A 19,311-nucleotide genomic window follows, 5' to 3' on the forward strand; every position below is an offset into this window, starting at 1 on the left:
CACCCTTCCTGCCACCAAGACGAAGGTGAGGGGAGGGGACAGGGCCTTCCTCCTTGCACAGTGCCCATGGGCAGCCAGTCCCAACATGTGGTCCCGGACTAGCTGCATCAGTAGCTCTAGGCAACCTGTTCAGTGCGGATTCTCAGGTCCCACCCTAGGCGGACAAAATCAGAAACTCTAGGGGGGGTGGGGGGGCGGAGGGGTGGCAAGCAGGGGGCCCTTAACAAACCCTCCAGGTGGTTCTGCTGCCCACTGACAGTGAAGCCAAACAGGTTGTTGGTGACCCTCCACCTGCCTCTCTGGGGAGGTAGGTGAGGTCCTGACATGTAGGATTTGCAAGGGCATCCTCATGAAAAAGGACAGAATTAAGTCACGGGTGGTTCCAAACATCCCTGGGGAATGAGGGACCTGGAAACGGAGGGTGGAGAAAGGGCAGTGTGACTAAGCTACGGTGGACGGAGGTCCGGGCACCAGCATTTGTGAGAAGAAAGGGTTTATTTGATGAGTCGTGGTCATATTTTCAACGAAACAGATTTCAGGTATAAAACAATAGATTTACAAAATAAAATAAATAATTTTTTTTTTTAAAGAAATCACAGCATTTAATGGAGCTCTCACACCCATCCTATCGTGCTAGGAGGAGCAGCCGAAAACTGATCCAGAGCCTAAAGCAGCGGCTTGTTTAGGGAGAACTCTGGCTTCCACTTCAGAAAGTTCCTGGTGATCATCTCAACAGAGACAAAGAAAGCAGAAGACCAACAACACTGTAAAAACATACTTTACCTCATGGCGGGCATGCTAATTGAATGCTGAATGGAGCGTATACTAAGGCAGCATTAAAAAGAGAAAAATGAAGTTAGTACACGGGTGATGAGACAAGATAAAACAAACAGAAGTCGGCTTTTAGAAGCATGTTCCTGTGACACTGTGAAGAATTATCTACTTTTTGAGGTGGAGGGGGTCAAAGTTACTCTAATATGTACTTCTACTCCTGAGCCAGTAGCTAACAGCCAACAATTCAACCTTGCATGTTTACAGCATTGGTGGAAATTGTATCTGTTGGGCATCAAGCACCCGGCTCAGAAGTACAAGTTTATGGCGGAATCAAGAATGAAACCCAGATCACCCAGTCGGTTTGGCTCAGTGGTTGAGCGCTGACCTCTGAACAAGGAGGTCATAGTTGGATTCCCGGTCAGGGCACATGCCCAATTGCAGGAGCAATCCCCAGTAGAGAGCGTGCAGAAGGCAGCTGATCAATGATTCTCTCTCATCACTGATGTTTCTATATCTCTCTCCCTTCCTCTCTGAAATCAATAAAAAAAAATATTTAAAAAATGGAACCCAGGTCTTTGGGACTCCCAATTTAATGTCTGCCACCTCCCCTCAAAAATCAGTGCACACACATACAGGTACACACACACACAAGCCAGGCCAGGGGAGGGCTCCTCGGCCATCTTTCTCCCACGTATTATTTGTCACCAGAACAGGAAAGTTCAAAACGAATCGCCTATTTGGTGATGTTAAGTGATTTACATATGCCTCCTTGGTAGTAGTCACACCAGTTTTCTAAGTAAGAGACACTTGTATTTCACATCAATTAAATGAAATGTTCTTAATGGTCATTCACATAACATTCGGCCCGTTTGACTAGGACCAACTTCTTACTCAAGGGCAATGCGTTCACTGACCGCTCAGGGTCAAGGTCGCCTCCTCTCAGCCGCCTCCCACAGAGGCCACCTCACAAGAAGGCCTTTCCTGGGTTCACAGTCAGGGAATCCCGCTGATGCTGTTACTGGGCTTAGAACATTCTGACAGCACTTTTGGTAAATAATTTCCTTTGGGTAAATTGGACAATTTAAGGTATTAATTCTCTATTCCTTTTTAAAAATCGTGTGTGTGTGTGTGTGTGTGTGTGTGTGTGCGCGCGTGTGTGTGTGAGATTTAATTTTCTCAAAGACTCAGCTGTTACAAGTAACAATGTGTTTCCAGGGTAGCTCCCCAAAACTAGCTTTGCATTAATATTTAATAATATGAAATATGATCTTGATATAAATCAAGATATGCTGGCAGCTGGTGTAGTCAAGATAATGAGTAAACCAACCACTTGGACATCTTCAGACTTTGCTGGGGTCCAACCCCAGCAGGTCCAGGGGTCCCCAAAGGTGTGGACAGAGTCGGCGAAGAAGGAATGACACGGAGACAGCATTCAGTTGATCAGCAGCCTTGCCAGGATCTCTAGCCACAATCTCCAGCCAAGTTCTGGTCTGGATCTCCAGCCAAGTTCTGTTCAGGATCTCTAGCGAAGTTCTGGTTAGGATCTCCAGCCAGGTTCTGTGTCTATGTTCTCTTGCTAGGTTCTCCAGCCAGGTTCTCCAGGTTATCCAGCCAGGTTCTGTAGCCATGTTCCCTCGCTAGGTTCTCCAGCCAGGTTCTGTCCAGGTTCTCCAGCCAGGTTCAGTCACCATGTTCTAGTCAGGTTCTCTTGCCATGTTCTATCCAGGTTCTGTAGCCAGGTTCTGTCTCTAGGTTCTTCAGCCAGGTTCTCTCGCTAGGTTCTGTCTCTAGGTTCTGTGGCCAGTTTCTGTCCAGGATCTTTTGCCATGTTCTCTCCAGCGAAGTTCTTCTGTCTCTAGGTTCTGTGTAGGTTCTGTGTCTAGGTTCTGTGTCCTGTTGTCTTGTTACATCTGTATTTATACCAGTTGATTCCAATCCTATCAATCTCTATTCCAAAGGTTAGGGCGTTTCTTATCTCCATTCCAGGGAGTAAAGATTATGTAGCTTAAGCATGATTGTTCGTAGTTAAAGTGATTAATTACCCGCCTGGCACTTAGTTAAGGGGTTTTATTCCCTCCCTAACTTCAGGGGAAAATCCCTACCTGGGGAAACAACCTTTCTCAGAGAGGTGACCTTGGTTAAAACACATAGTGCCAAGAAGGTGAGCAAACATATTAAGAACAGTATGCCATATATGCCAGGTCCCTTGAAACAGCAAGGATGGACCGGCTCCTGGCAAGACTTAATGTCTTCATAACACAGGAAAAGACCCACACACATTCTCTCTGTCCTAGAACGGTGGGCATCGATTCTGAGAGAAATCTGCTAATTCTTTGCCTGCTTGATGTTGGATCCATATTTGAAGGATAGAAATTAATCAAATAGGACTCCAGATGTTACTGGCCCCTCCTGGGGACCCTAAAAAAGCTGCCTACAGCCAAACAGCCACACTGCCACTTCGGCCAGCGTCACATGACACCTGGACCATAGCTACCCTCCTGGTGATGTACAAACTGTTTGGACTGAATGGAAAAAAAAGAGCTCAGACGATTGGGATTCTCGCTAGAGAGGCTGTGATCAGGACACTCAGCCGCTGTCCGTCAGTGGCAGATCCTTGAGCTCAAATGTCCAGGAAGACATTTTGGGGCCCAGGTGCCGGCTGCAAGAACGGAGAGGAGCCCAAAACAAGTAAAAAAGAGCTATAGGTTTATATAAAGAAACACGTTTTTTTTTAAAAAAAAGGAAATCTCCTTTGGAAATAAAGACAAATTAGCACTTCCTCTTATGTATACCAAAAATACTTGCTAATGAGGCTACTGAATTATTACATATGCTATTAAACACTCTAACATCGATGTTCCTCATCAGAACCAAGAGGTGGTTTAATGTATTTTTCTCAAAACATTAAAGCAAGAGTCAGTGCTAAGCACATGTATGTAGAAGGTAAGCAAAGGAGAGGCTGAATCTGAGCTCGCCAACGGGAAAGCTGGCCGTCTCCAGAGGGCCTCCAGGCTAACACTCCTCCCCGCCTCCCTCCCTCACTGCACCTGCCTCTCAGGGTGTCAAAAACAGATCTCTCCTCGCCCCCCCCACCCCCCCACCGCACACCCGCTCAAGGCTTAAGACAGATATCCAAATCCCAAGTGCTAATTTATTGATTGACCACATAAAATAAAAACTGCAGCTGAGCTTAACAATTCCATTCAGCAGAATTCCCACAATTCCTGTAGACTGAGATGCCTGCCCCTGTCCTCTGGGTGAGCGAGGAGCCAGAACAAAGGGGACTTAACAGGATAAACCGGCCACTCCAGGGGCGCCTATGTCCAGAATACGCCTGCTGCTTCGAGAGAAACTATCCCAGCTCCCTCTCCCTGCAGGGTCCTCGGGGGCGCATGGCTTGTATTTGCCTCTGCAACTCACTGATTTAAAAGATGTGGTTTTGCCCTAGCTGGTTTGGCTCAGTGGGTAGAGCATTGGCCTGCAGACCAAAGGGTTCTGGGTTCGATTCCCGTCAAGGGCACATGGCTGGGTTGCAGGCTCAATCCATAGTAGGGGGCGTGCAGGAGGCAGCCAATCAATGATTCCCTCTCATTGTTGAAGTTTCTATCTTTCTTCCTCTCCCTTCCTCTATGAAATCAATAAAAATATATTTTTTTAAAAATAAATAAAAGATGTGTTTTTCTTTACATATGTTTCCTGTTAGGTATGTTTTCATGTTTCCTATTCTAGATGAACACATTAAGTCAGGTTACAATCAGGACTTCTTGACCTAGAAATTATTTTTTAAATGACTTTCCCCAAGTTTTAATCTGTAAGAATTAATTATCAAATTTAGCTTTCAAAAGACAATCTTATTTCTCTCATTTCCAAGTTTTAATCAAAAGCCTTACTTTAACTTCTACATACTGGCATGCAATAGATCATTAAAGACAGGGCTGGCAGAGGAGGAGCACATCCGCTCAGTAATGTTCTTTTAAAGAGGAGAGAAGGGATTGCGGGTGGCGCTGGAGAGGAGCAGCGACACTCAGTGCCTTTACAGTGAAGCGCTGAGGCGGCGTGGGGCTCCCCCTCACGCATTCGCTGGCTCTTTCCAAAGCAGAACGAGAGCAGTGCTCAGACGGACGCAACGTCATTTCTCCAGAGCACCACACGCTTTCAGGTCTGTGTTCAGATCACATCTAACGCTGTTTGTAACCAGGTAGGAACACAGCTCTCCACTCCCAGCTCCTGGCCAGGCCCCACTCTCCTCCCGCTCCATCCACCCAAGATGTTCAGGTCCTTCCCAAAGGGACCAGACGGGTGAGTGGCTGTGCTCTGGCCCTGCCCCCAGCAGCCACCTGGATGTCTGCAGGATGGAGGATGGGACTGAATACGTACTAGGACTCACACAGCTTTAGAGACAACTGGCGAAACCACTACCTGGAGCACTAGACCATTTTTTAAAAATCTTTATTGTTGAAAGTATTATACATGTCCTCCCCCACTGACACCCTCCAGCCCCTGCACCCGCACCCCTCAGGCCTTCACCTCTGTATTGTCTGTGTCCATGGGTTATGCATATATGCACACAAGGTCTTTGGTTGATTATCTCCCACCACCCACCCACCCTCCCTGCCTTCCCTCCGAGATTCCGCACTCTACTCCATGCTTCCATGTCCCTGGCTCCACTCCGTCACCGGTTTATTTTGATACTTAGATTCCACATTGAGAGAGAACAATCAGGAGAGAACCAAGATGGCGGCATAGGTTAACGCCGGAGTTTGCTGCCTTGAACAACCACTTCAAAAGTGAAACTAAAAGACGGAACAAACATCACCCAGAACCACAGGAACGCTGGCTGAGTGGAAGTCCTACAACTAGGAGGAAAGAGAAACGCATACGGACACTCAGAGGAGGCGCAGTGCTGAAGTCAAATTCGGAGGTGCGGAGCGGGCTGGCGGCGGAGGGCGCGGTTGGCGTTTTCAATCGGGAGGGAGTCGCAGACTCTGAGCTCCAGATCCGGGCGAGTCTTTAGGGACCCAGACTCAAACGGGAGAAACGGGACTGTCTGGCTTCGGTCAGAGCAAGTGCAGCTTTCTCTCTGAGCTTTGCAGTGGGTGCTGGGACCCAGAGAGGCAGAGCCTCTGGGGACAGGACTGAGAGCCACCATAACTGCTCTCTCCGGCCCACCCTGTTGATCCTGTGCGACCCGCCCCGCCCAAGCCCTGCACAGAGGCATTTGCCGGATAGCCTCAGGCAAAGGCTAGATTAGCACCTCCCTAGAGGACAGAAGTTCTCTCACTGCTGTCACAGCTGATTCTCATAGCCACTTGGCCTGGAGGTCAAACCCTCCCTGGAATTAGCTACAACAATCAAGGTTTAACTATAAGCTGTGCACAAAGACCACTAGGGGGTGCACCAAGGAAGCATAACAAAATGCGGAGACAAAGAAACAGGACAAAATTGTCAAAGGAAGATATAGAGTTCAGAACCACACTTTTAAGGTCTCTCAAGAACTGTTTAGAAGCCGCCGATAAACTTAATGAGATCTACAAGAAAACTAATGAGACCCTCGATGTTATATTGGGGAACCAACTAGAAATTAAGCATACACGGACTGAAATAACGAATATTATACAGACTCCCGACAGCAGACCAGAGGAGCGCAAGAATCAAGTCAATGATTTGAAATGCGAGGAAGCAAAAAACACCCAACCGGAGGGGTAGAATGAAAAAAGAATCCAAAAATGCGAGGATAGTGTAAGGAGCCTCTGGGACAGCTTCAAGCGTACCAACATCAGAATTATAGGGGTGCCAGAAGATGAGAGAGAGCAAGATATTGAAAACCTATTTGAAGAAATAATGACAGAAAACTTCCCCCACCTGGTGAAAGAAATGGACTTACACGTCCATGAAGCGCGGAGAACCCCAAACAAAAGGAATCCAAAGAGGACCACACCAAGACACATCATCATTAAAATGCCAAGAGCAAAAGATAAAGAGAGAATCTTAAAAACAGCAAGAGAAAGAAACTCAGTTACCTACAAGGGAATACCCATACGACTGTCAGCTGATTTCTCAACAGAAACTTTGCAGGCCAGAAGGGAGTGGCAAGAAATATTCAAAGTGATGAATACCAAGAACCTACAACCAAGATTACTTTATCCAGCAAAGCTATCATTCAGAATTGAGGGTCAGATAAAGAGCTTCACAGATAAGGAAAAGCTAAAGGAGTTCATCACCACCAAACCAGGATTATATGAAATGCTGAAAGGTATCCTTTAAGAAGAGGAAGAGGAAGAAAAAGGTAAAGATACAAATTATGAACAACAAATATGCATCTATCAACAAGTGAATCTAAGAATCAAGTGAATAAATAATCTGATGAACAGAATGAACTGGTGATTATAATAGAATCAGGGACATGGAAAGGGAATGGACTGACTATTCTTGGGGGGGAAAGGGGTGTGGGAGATGCGGGAAGAGACTGGACAAAAATTGTGCACCTATGGATGAGGACAGTGGGTGGGGAGTGAGGGCGGAGGGTGGGGCGGGAACTGGGAGGAGGGGAGTTTTGGGGGGGAAAAAAGAGGAACAAATGTAATAATCTGAACAATAAAGATTTAAATAAAAAAAAAAAGAAAAATTAAAAAAAAAAAAAAGATTCCACATTGAGTGAGATCATGTGATACTTGTCTTTCTCTGTCTGATTTATTTCACTAGCACGATACTCTCTAGGTCCCTCCATGCTGTCTCAGAGGGTAAGAGGTTCTTTTTTACTATTGCATACATCAGTGACTTTGAGCATTTTTCATATGTCTCTTGGCCACCTGTATGTCCACTTGGGAGAAGAGTCTCTTTAGGTCCTTTGCCCATTTTTTGATTGGATTGTTTGTCTTCCCTGAGCACTCTAAAATCTTTATTGTTGAAAGTATTACATAGGTCTCTTTTATCCCCCATTGGCCTCTGCCAGCCTGCTCCCACACCCCAGCATAGGCCCTCACCCCCCTACTGTGTCCATTGGTTATGTTTACATGCATGCATACAAGTCCTTTGGTTGATCTCTTACCCCCACCCCCACCCCCTGCCTTCCCTCTGAGGTTGGACAGTCTTCTGCGTCTCTGGATCTATTTTTGTTCATTAGTTTATGTTGTTTATTATATTCTACAAACGAGTGAGACCATGTGATATTTATCTTTCTCCAGCTGGCTTATTTCACTTAGCATGATGCTCTCCAGGTCCATCCATGCTGTTACAAATGGTAAGAGTTTCTTTTTCATAGCTGTGTAGTATTCCATTGTGTAGATCAGGGGTCCTCAAACTTTTTAAACAGGGGACCAGTTCACTGTCCCTCAGACCGTTGGAGGGCCAGACTATAGTTTAAAAAAAAAACTATGAACAAATTCCTATGCACACTGCACATATCTTATTTTGAAGTAAAAAAACAAAACGGGAACAAATACAATATTTGTATTTGCATGTGGCCCGTGGGCCATAGTTTGAGGACCCCTGGTGTAGATGTACCACAGTTTTTTAATCCACTCATCTGCTGATGGGCACTTAGGCTGTTTCCAAATCTTAGCTATTGTAAATTGTGCTGCTATAAACACAGGGGTGCATATATTCTTTCTGACTGGTGTTTCTGATTTCTTGGGATATATTCCTAAAAGTGGAATTACTGGGTCAAATGGGAGTTCCATTTTTAATTTTTGAGGAAACTCCATACTGTTTTCCCCAATGGCTGCACCAGTCTGCATTCCCACCAGCAGTGCACAAGGGATCCTTTTTCTCCACAACCTCACCAGCACTTGTCGTTTGTTGATGTGTTGATGATAGCCATTCTGACAGGTATGAGATGGTACCTCATTGTCATTTTGATTTGCATCTCTCTGATAGATCAGTGACTTTGAGCGTGTTTTCATATGTCTCTTGACTTTCTGTCTGTCCACTTTGGAGAAGTGTCTATTCAGGTCCTTTGCCCATTTTTTTTATTGGATGGTTTGTCTTACTTGTTAAGTTGTATGAGTTCCCTATAAGTTTTGGAGATTAAACCCTTATAGGATTAACATTGGCAAATATGTTCTCCCATGCAGTGGTTTTTCTTGTTTTGTTGATAGTTTCTTTTGCTGTGCAGCTTTTTATTTTAACGTAGTCCATTTATTTATTTTCTCCTTAGTTTCCATTGTCCTAGGAGCTGTATCAGTAAATATATTGCTATGAGATATGTCTGGTATCTAAGATTTTTATGGCTTCCCATCTTATGTTTAAGTATTTTACCCATTTTGAGTTTATTCTTGTGTATGGTATAAGTTGGTGGTCTAGTTTTATTTTTTACAAGTATCTGTACAATTTTCCCAACACCATTTACTGAAGAGACTGTCTTGACAACATTGTATGCTCTTGCCTCCTTTGTCAAATATTGAGTGTAATGGCTTGGGTAGATTTCTGGGGTCTTCTCTGTTCTGTTCCATTGATCTTTCTGTTCTTGTGCCAGTACCAGGCTGTTCTGATTACGGTGGCTTTGCAGTATAACTTGATATATGGTATTGTGATTCCTCCAACTTTTTTCTTCTTTCTCAAGATTGCTGCAGCTATTCAGGGTCTTTTTTGGTTCCATATAAATTTTTGGACTATTTGTTCTCGATCTGTGAAATACGCTGTTGGTATTTTAATGGGGATTGCATTGAATCTACAGATTGCTTTGCACAGTATGGACATTTTAATGATGTTAATTCAGCCAACCCATGAACACAGTATACTCTTCTACTTGTTTATAACTCCCTCTATCTCTTTTTTCAATGTCTTATAGTTTTCCAAGTACAAGTCTTTTACCTCCTTGGTTAAGTTTATTCCTAAGTATCTTAATTGTTTTGTTGCAATGGTAAAAGGGATTGTTTATTTAGTTTCTCTTTGAGAATTCATTATTCTAAAAAAGCCATCGATTTTGGGGTGTTGATTTTGTATCCTGCTACACTGCCAAATTCTTTATTAAGTCTAGTAGTTCTTTGGTGGAGTCTTTAGAGTTTTCTACTTTACAATATCATGTCATCTGAGAATAATGAGTTTTACTTCCTCCCTTCCAATTTGGATGCCTTTTATTTCTTCTTCTTGTCTGATCGCTGTGGCTAGCACTTCCAGTGCTATGTTGAATAGGAGTGGTGAAAGTGGACATCCCTGTCTTGCTCCTGTTCTTAGGGAAAATGACTTTAGTTTTTGCCCATTCAGTCTGATGTTGCCTGTAGGTTTGTCATATATGTCCTTTATCATGTTGAGATATACTCCCTCTATTCCCACTTTGCTGAGAGTTTTTATCAAATATGGGTATTGGATTTTGTCAAATGCTTTTTCTGCATCTTTTGATATGATCATGTGATTTTTGTCTTTCCATTTGTTTATGTGATGTGTCATGTTTATTGATTTGTGGATATTGTACCAGCCTTGCATCTCTGGAATAAATCCCATTGGTCATGGTGTAGGATCTTTCTCATGTACTGCTGGATCTGATTTGCTAATATTTTGTTGAGGATTTTAGCATCTATGTTCAGCAGGGATATTGGCCTGTATTCTCTTTCTACGTAGTGTCTTTATCTGGTTTTACAATTAGGATAATGCTGGGTTTATAAAAAGAGCTTGGAAGTGTTCCTTCCTCTTGGATTTTTTGGAATAGTTTAAGAAGTATAGGTGTTAGTTCTTCTTTGAATGTCTGGTAAAACTCCCCTGTGAAGCCATCCAGACCCAGGCTTTCGTCCACTGAGAGTTTTTTTGATTGCTGCTTCTATTTCATCAGTTATTACTGGACTATTCAGGTTTTCTGATTCTTCCTGATTGAGCTTTGGAAAATTGTATTTTTCTATTTCATCCACATTGTCCAGTTTGTTGGCACATAGTGGTTCATAGTATTTTCTTACAATCCTTTGTATTTCTGTGGTGTCAGTGGTTACTTCTCCACTTTCGTTTCTGATTTTGTTTATTTGGGTCCTCTCTCTTTGTTTCTTGGTGAGTCTGGCTAATAGTTCATCAATCTTGTTTATCCTTTCAAAAAACCAGTTCTTGTTTTCATTGACTTTTTGTATTTTTTTCTTTAGTCTCTATCACTTAGACCAGTGGTCGGCAAACTGAGGCCCCTTGAGTGTGGCTCTTCCACAAAATACCATGTGCGGGCGCGCATGTACAGTGAGATTGAAACTTCGTGGCCACACTCAATGGGCCAAAGAGCCGCATGTGGCTTGTGAGCCGCAGTTTGCCGACCACTGCCTTAGACCATTTTTAATTGAACACTGAAGATACAGAATCCCGTATCACTGACTTCTTGCTTTTTTAAAGCACAATTTTAGCTCTATATGGTTCAATATTTAGACTTCATTTATCCCTGTCGTTTACTCTGACCTGCAGGGCTGTGTCCCCAGGACAGAAGGGCCTCGGCCATAAGTCCCGTTTGCTTAAGAAGACAAACAGCTGGATAGCGAGTGACCAAGAAGACCGTTCGCATGAGCAGGACAGAGATGGCGACCACTCAGCCTTCTGCCTGCCCTCAGAGGACCCCTCCACCCTGGCCTCCTGACTAATGCGCAGCCATCTGTACGGGCAGGCGAGCGGTGCCCTCAGCATCGCGGTGGCTCCTTCTGGAAGGCACCGTCTGGCCTGACATCTTTTTGATGGGCCTTCCCTTTTGGCCCAATAGACTTTAGTTTCCCTTTAACGCCGGGGAAACGTCCCTGTGTGCACAGTTAAAGAATGTAACGACAGAAAAGAAATAATAGTAAAAACTTTAAGCTAGTAAAATAGGTACTAAAAAGTGCAGAGTAATAGCATATTTTATCTTATGTGTGTTTTACCATACACACATTTTATCGTATGTATAGTCTGCCACATACATAAGGAACACTCGGAGTGCGCGTAGGAGACGGAAACTGCCAGTGCGAGCCGGGCCGGCACGCGTGCACGTGGGAGCAGGCAGACACATCCTTACGAGGGTACCAAAGAAATGAAAGCACCAAACAAAGTCAGATGTTAGAAGGGAGGGATTCTGCACACCATGGCAGAGAGGTTTCTTTAAAAAAATGAAAGTAAAAAAGAAATGTCAAAATCATATGCACAGCCCTTGAACCACAATGTCCAACACTTCTTTCAATTCATTACCCATGGACTACAAGAAACCCTCCCTTAAAACACAGGAACAGCACCAGAGAGAAAAGTATTCCAAATGCAAGAAAGTCAGGCAGCGGACAAACACGACCATCCAACTCGGCACCACAACCTAAGGAAGCACACGCGTCAGACGACAGCTGAGCCGCCTGACGGCGCGGACGCTCCTTACCTAAAGGAGTGGGAAAAGGCTTGCAATCTGCAAGAAGCCAGAGCCAGCATTAAAAAAGAAAGGAAGTTCGGGTAAATCTAAAACAATTCAATCGCCCCCTTTTCCAAAGTCAGGTTTGAGCTGGATTCTGAAATGCCACACAGCTGAACCAGCACAACAGGAGCTGAGAGCATGACAGGGTTCTGTCATCGTGAGCAGGTTCAAGGACGCTGCACTCATCACCTTATGCTCAAGACAACGGCAGAACAAATGCAAAGAGCAAGTTCTTTGGCATTCTTCGTACAAAGGCTACTAATACCCGGATTGCCAAAGCTGTCCAGCCAACAAAATTCTGGTTGTAAAATCTGTCCCCACAAATGAAGAGCACAGAGCCATGCAATCTAAGGGTTTTGTTTTTAAAACAAGTCATTCATGCCAACAGAAGCACAGCCAATTAAAGCCACATCCGCCCTTTCCAGTGTTACTCTAATCCAGGCGGTGGGGGCACACACAGGAAGCGGGTTTATCAACATGGCCAGGAAAATTCTGCAGACTCAACAGAAATGCAAAATAAAAAGCAACAGTGCAAGATCAAGATTTGGGCATAAGCAGGAACACAGATACGGCTTATAAATTAGTGCATAGCCGTGCACAGGTGAATGTGCTAGTGTCACTGCTGTGTGAAAACGCACCATGGAGAAGGCAAGGCAGGTCTCAGGCCACACATGCACTTTGGTGCTCCTGGACTCACCCCCAGGGAGACACCACGCTCGGCCAACGACTACAACTTGCAACCACAGGGACAAACTAACTCCATATGATCAGGAAGGACTCAAAGGACAAAAGTTCACAACCAGAATTGTTCAAGAACTTTAAATGAATTCATAAGGCGATTACTGTGAACATTATACCTAAAGGTTAGAGGGCCAGGCCTGGGGGACCAGCAGGGCCTGGTTTGGAGGCGTGCTGCTGCCCGGGCACGGAATCCAGGGTTACCAGGAATCAGAGCCGGGGCACTGAGGCACCCACAGCACACTGCCATCTGCCTCAGCCATAGAACGAGCCAGAAAAAACAGGACATACTTTACGTCTTCCAGCTTCTTGGTGATGACCGAGCCCACCGATGCAAAAGCAGCCGATGCCTTCTGTCCGGCTTGAGACAAGGTTTCAGACGTCTTTTTGTATCTGCATGGAAGTAGAACAGAACAGATCAAAGAAAAGTAAGTGAACCTTTATTTCTAGAACATCTAAAATCCTTCCCCACCACCGGTCGGCCTCATCATGGCATCCAAATCCTTAACAATCACTGTGGACACAACCTTCTGCGTTGCTCGGACAGCCAGAAGGACAAAGGCCTGGGAAAGGCCAAGGTTAGGGCGAGGGCTAAAAGTAATCCCGGAGCAACAGTGACAATGAGCCAGAGGCTGAAAGAAAGGACACCTCTTGCCCTTGCCTTTGCCAGGTAAGCCAAACGAAACAAAAATGAAATCAAATTCCTCACACACCTTCTACCAGTTTCTCCCCTAAAAAGGGGCCAGAAGCAAGGTCGGCCCACGTGCACTTTATTATCCAAATGAACCGAATGAGCATAAAGAATAGCTGAATGCTGCACGTCTGCAGAGCCACCAGATAAGGGCTGTTGGACTCTCACCAGAGAACCTCAAGGTCTGATATTTAGAATAACCGTGACACCTGACTGTGATGTTGGCTGGGACACGCAGGGATGACTCACCGCCTCCCTCTCTCATCTCCCCAGAGATCAACAAAGGGGAAAACAGCAACAGAACAAAAGGATACGGTACCCACAGCAAAGGGGTCCAGAATCCACATTGTAGGAAAGAACAACCCTTTTGCGATCAATATGAAAAACAAACGCAGTTTAACGGTTTCCTGCATGTCTCCCCACTGCCTCCATGTCTGGGCAGAAAGGGGGCCCGGGGGGTGGGCACCCTGGCGCAGTCATGACAGATCAGTGGGCCTCGCTGTTGCGGGTCCCAGCTCAGCAGGTGGGACTGAATGCAGGTGACAGAGAGCACAGCTCGGAAGCTAATGCTAGACTTGTGCTCCTCCTCGTGTCGGAAACAAAATGCATCCCGTGATCCAAATGACTAAAAGATGAAGGGGCGGGCCTCTGTCGCCAGCACATGTCAGAGGTGCTGACCTGCAAGTCTGCTGGGAAGTGGAGAGCAGGGCAGAAGGACCCTGCCTCCCCCTTTCTGACAGGTATGTGACTTGCGACTTCCCTGGTCCCATCTCCTGGTCCAGGGTTCTCTCATCACCCATTCTATACTGTTACTCCGAGAACTAAATGCCATGTGCGGATCTGGCAAATCAACACCTAACGCTTTTGGAACTTAAACGATATTTCCTTGACTCATGTTGAGGCTGGTTTTCTTTCTAGTCCCTGCAACAGTCTCAAAGGCTGAAGTCACAGGACTGAGTCAGGTACACTTGAGAACTAGGGGAAAGGACTCGGCTTAGTACAAAGACAAGCTGCAGAACCGTCCTCGCTGCCTTTCTAGTCCCTCCCCAGACAAAAGGGGCAAAGGTGCCCTTTAATTCTCCAGACCAGCGTGTGGTCGGGGACGTACGCAGGCGTCGCGGTCACGTCCTGCCACCCTTTGGCAATGTTCTGCCGGAGCTCCTGGAGGGAGCTGATCCCCAGCTTCCGCTTGATCTCCGCCAGGTGCTTCTCCTTCGCAGCCAGCACCTGAGACAGAGTCTGGATCTCCTCTTCCACCTGCAGGAAGAGGTTGGGGTGAGAATACAGCAAGGTCATTCGACGAGGTAAAGTTGTTAGTGCAAAACTGTACTCCAAATCCTCACGTCATTTCGAAACGCTGTTTGACCACTGTATCTGTCTCTTGCTATATAACATAGGCTACGCTGTTAAATAAATGGTGATGTGCTCCTCTCTCCTGTGAGGCTTCTCTTTCCTCTCCGGCTATTTCCATGTGGCGGTGCCCTCAGCGGTCCTGCACCCTCTCCCCTGTCCCTGTATGTCTTCACTCAGCTGTCTCCCAGGCTTAGGACTCAAACCTTCACAGGTAATATTCACATCATCCTAACATCCCTCGCCTGACCTCTGGCCCACATGTCTTGCTGGACATTGCTCCTCGAATGCCCGTAAAACCCGGTATTTGCAAACTCAACTCAAGCTAATCTCCATCTACCACCAAAACATGCACAACACCCAGCCTCTCTGCATGTACCGTATGCGTCTGTATGGGAAACGTCACCCCAGTGCCTGCCAAAGCCACAGCCACAAGGAAATCACACTGTCTCCCTGAGCGGCTGGGCCCCCTGGACGTCCCTGTGGGCCTGCTGCTGACTGACCAGCCTCAGGGAGGTGGTGGGAAGTGGGCCCGGCTCCAAGGACAGCGGCCCCCCGTGTGGCCAACAACAGTGAGGTGCCTGGTGTGAGGAGGTGCCTGGCTCATCGAGGCCTCTCTCGAGTCTCTGGCTGAGACGCTGAGGCACCCCGGGAGCAGAGCGGGAAAGACCTCGGTGAGGAAGCCCGAGCACAGGCAGGACACGGCGAGGCTGACATGGGTCTCATTTTTGGATCAGGCTAATCCCGGCCTTTTAGAATGAGTGAGGAAGGTTTCACCTCTTCTCTTTTGTGGGAGAATTTACTGGCATTCATTCTTCCAATGTTTGGTAAAATCCGCCAGTAAAACCATCGGGTTTTGCACTTTTTGGGGAGGTTTGTTTGATTACTGATATAATCTCTTTACATGTTGTGGGTCTGTTCAGGTTTTCTGTGTTTTTGGAGGATCAGTTATGACCATTTATGTGTTTTTAGGAACTTGTCCATCTTATCTAGGTCAAGATGGACAAAACCACAACACAAAACTCAGGGGGCGCAGGGAAGGGGGGCGCCAAAGGAACCTGACAGCTCTAAAGGCCTACACGTAGGAAACAGCAAGACTCAAATCAATGTGATGGTATAGCTTACAGGACTAGAAAAAAGAAAAGACAACCAAACCCAGACCTAACAGAAGGAAGGGAATAATAACAGTAAGAGTGAAGGTAAACGAAACAGAGAACAGAGAAGATCAAGGAACCCACTGGTTCTTTAAAGAAATCAACAAAATTGACAAGCCTTTAGCTGGAATGACAAAAAATGAAAGTGAAGTCACAGATAACTAAAATCAGAAATGAAAGTGGCAACTTCACTACTGACCTTACAGGTTAAAAGAGAATAGTACTAGGAACAATTGTACGACAACAAACCATATACAGAAATTAACTCAAAATAGATCAAAGGCTTAAATATACGCTCTAAGAGTCTTAGAAGAAAACACGGATAAATCTTCATGATCTGAGTTTTGGAAATAAGTTCTTAGATATAACACCAGCAATTAAAGAGAAACTAAACTGGACTTCATCACATGTGAAACTTCTGTGCAGTAAGACACTATGGAGAAAAAGAAAGGCACCATACAGGAGGGAGAAAACACACTTCCTTGCAAATCTCATAAAGAGCTCTTATCTCAACAACAGAAAGACCAAAAAAAAGTTTTTGAAAAACTGGGCAAAGGATCAGAATATACATCTCTCTAAAGAATACATGCAAATGGCTAATAAGCACAAGAAAAGATGCTCAATAGCACTGGTCACTAGTGAAACAGCATCAAAACCACACAAGACATCACTTAATACTCACTAGGATAGTTATAATAAAAAAGACAGAGAATGGCAAACGCTGGCCACAAGGACGTACTGATGGGCATGTGAAATGGTGTCCCTGCTGCGGAAAACAGTTTTGATGGCTCCCCAAAGAGTCCTGTGGAATAACCATATGACACAGCATCTCCAAGTTTATAGCTAAAAGCACTGAAATTAGGTACGCAAACAAGTCCTTTTACACAAATGTGCCTCAGTACGTATCTGTGAGTCAAATGGTGGAAACACCCAAATGTCCACGGATGAATGAATGGATAAACAAAATACGGCAGATTCAGACGATGGGATATCATCCAGTCATGAAAAGCAGTGAAGAACCAACACATGGGACAGGAGGAGGACGCCCACAAACATGCTGAACAATGGAAACCAGGGACAAGGTCACATGTCGAAAAATTCTATTTCTACGAAATACCCAGAACAAGTTAATCCAAAGAAACAGATCAGCAGGGGCTGAGGGGGGCCCTGGGGGTGCCCGCTTAATGAATGTGGGTCTCCTCTGGGGGTGCTGGAAATGCTTGGAACTAGACAGAAGTGGCAGTTGCACAACATTGTGACTGTGTTAAACACCACTGAACTGTACACTATAAATGGTTAATTCTGAGAGAGAGAGAGAGAGAGAGAGAGAGAGAGAGAGAGAGAGAGAGAGAGAGCAGGTTCAAAGGTGCCTACATCCAAACCACAACCCAGGGTAGAACAAAGTCATGGATGCAGACAAAAAGCCAAGGGTATCAAACGCAGGAAGACACGTCTCATCCATTTCTCATCACCCTCCTTCCAGACCCACGTTACCCATATATACCTTCCCTCGTGCAAAAACAAAGTGATTCTCTCTCTTCTACCTGCTCTTCCCGCTCTAGGACAAGTGAACACACGCTGCTTTCTCTCCCTCGGAACTGACTGTAAGATGTTACCAAGGGCTTCAGAAAACCAAACGGCGCTTTGCTTTAAGTGCAAGTTCCGGAGGGAATGCTCCCCTACCTTTGCAAGCTCGCTCCTCAGCTCTTCTTGCTCCTCCTCAGACAGGGTCTCCGTGACACTGATCGTGGCAGCAGCATCCTCTCCAGCCTCGGGGACTGGGTCTGTTCTCAGCAGACCTGTCGGGGTTGCAAAGAAAGGCTGTAAGACATGCAAGCTGAGCGCAGTCTTCCTTTACGCCCGCCCCCGACCCAGCCAGAGTCACGCAGTGAGGGTGGACCACGCATCATCCGTCTGCCCCTTGAACCAACCCAGTCTGCCCAGAAAGGGCCACAGGAGACTCGGTGCTAACCACGAAAAACCACCAGCTTCGACTCTGCCAAAGCTGGAATTTAGAAAACACAGCATTTGCTCAGTTTCTGTTCATGTCCTCAGTCATGATATAGTCACTGCGAAGCAGAGAAGTGACAAGGCCAGGAATGAAATCTTGGCGAGGCTTGAGATCCTAAACCAGTGACTCGACACCACTAGTAATTCTCAGGAAGCGGGGGTGGGGTGGGGGCGCTCCAGGAGGCTCTAGCTTCCTCTGGCTGTGAACCCACACTGCACCCCGCGCGAGGGGGAACCGCTGAGCGCTCGGCCTGTTTCCTTCCACTAGGGAGTGGGTGTAGGAAACACCTTCTCGTAGCGTGTGTGTGTGTGTGTGTGTGTGTGTGATGCACTCATATACAGGGTGGGGCAAAAGGAGGTTTATAGTTGTTTGTATGGAAAACAATACAATAATCCTATATAATAAAACCCTAATATGCAACCCAAACAATGGAACACCGGTCGCTATGATGTGCACTGACCACCAGGGGGGCAGACACTCAATGCAGAAGCTGCCGCCAGCCCGCAGGCCCCGACGGTGGCAGCAAGGAGTGGGGCCAGCGAACGGCCGGCGCCAGGTTGCCAGCCAAGGTGGGTGCCAACGGGGGCCCCCCTGATTGCCCCATTGGTTGTCCCACAGAGGGAGGTGACCGGCAGCAGTGGGGGGCAGGGGCGACAAGCGGGCAGTGCCAGGCCAGCCAAGGTGGGTGCAAGCAGGGGCCCCGATCACCCCGCCAATCGCCCCACAGATTGGTCCTGATCGCCAGCCAGGCCTAGGGACCCTACCATGCATGAATTTCATGCACCAGGCCTCTAGTTAAATAATATAAGAATAAACTGTGCTTTGCATACTCACAACTGTAAACCTACTTTTGCCCCACCCTGTACATATGTGTGTGTGTGTGTGTGTGTGTGTATCCAGGTCCCCTTAGCAACCCTTAAAGTGTATATTCAGAGAAAAGACCAGCACCCATGTGAACTCTCCACATTCTTTAAGACCAGTCGCATCGGGGGCCGCTGCCCTGGGGCAGAGCGGGCCTGCTCCTCCTGCAGGAAGAGCCCACAGTCTCAGCATTCCTGCACAAGACCAGGGAGGCAGCAGCTCTGTCCTCGCTCCGCCCACCACCAGGGAGCCCCCACACCATGGGTGCAAAATTTAAGGGGCACCAAAAAACTCACTATGAGCAATTTTAATTTTTAATGCAATCATTTGTAAAAATCAAAGTTAATTCAAAGAATCTACAATAAACCAAATACCCAAATTGTGCCACGGGCTCCAAAACAGC

At 46.2% G+C, this 19,311-nt stretch overlaps 1 protein-coding gene across 7 annotated transcripts in view; it reads right to left on the minus strand.

Annotated features, from left to right (window-relative positions):
* The window catches only part of TPD52 (tumor protein D52), an 81,835-nt gene that overhangs the window by 3,954 nt on the left and 58,570 nt on the right, over positions 1-19,311 (minus strand). For 3 of the 7 annotated variants that reach the window (XM_036338765.1, XM_036338763.1, XM_036338762.1), the window contains exons 2-6: positions 17,720-17,835; positions 14,641-14,789; positions 13,133-13,234; positions 12,071-12,097; positions 784-825 (exon numbers count right to left, since the gene is read on the minus strand). In XM_036338765.1, coding sequence (XP_036194658.1) covers positions 784-825; positions 12,071-12,097; positions 13,133-13,234; positions 14,641-14,789; positions 17,720-17,835 — 436 coding nt within the window. The remainder of the gene's footprint in view (positions 1-783; positions 826-12,070; positions 12,098-13,132; positions 13,235-14,640; positions 14,790-17,719; positions 17,836-19,311) is intronic. The other 4 variants (XM_036338766.1, XM_036338764.1, XM_036338769.1 and 1 more) reach the window with 2 other exon arrangements.

This window comes from Myotis myotis, unplaced genomic scaffold, assembly GCF_014108235.1.
Source record: "Myotis myotis isolate mMyoMyo1 unplaced genomic scaffold, mMyoMyo1.p scaffold_m19_p_16, whole genome shotgun sequence".
Taxonomy (NCBI): Eukaryota; Metazoa; Chordata; class Mammalia; order Chiroptera; family Vespertilionidae; genus Myotis; species Myotis myotis.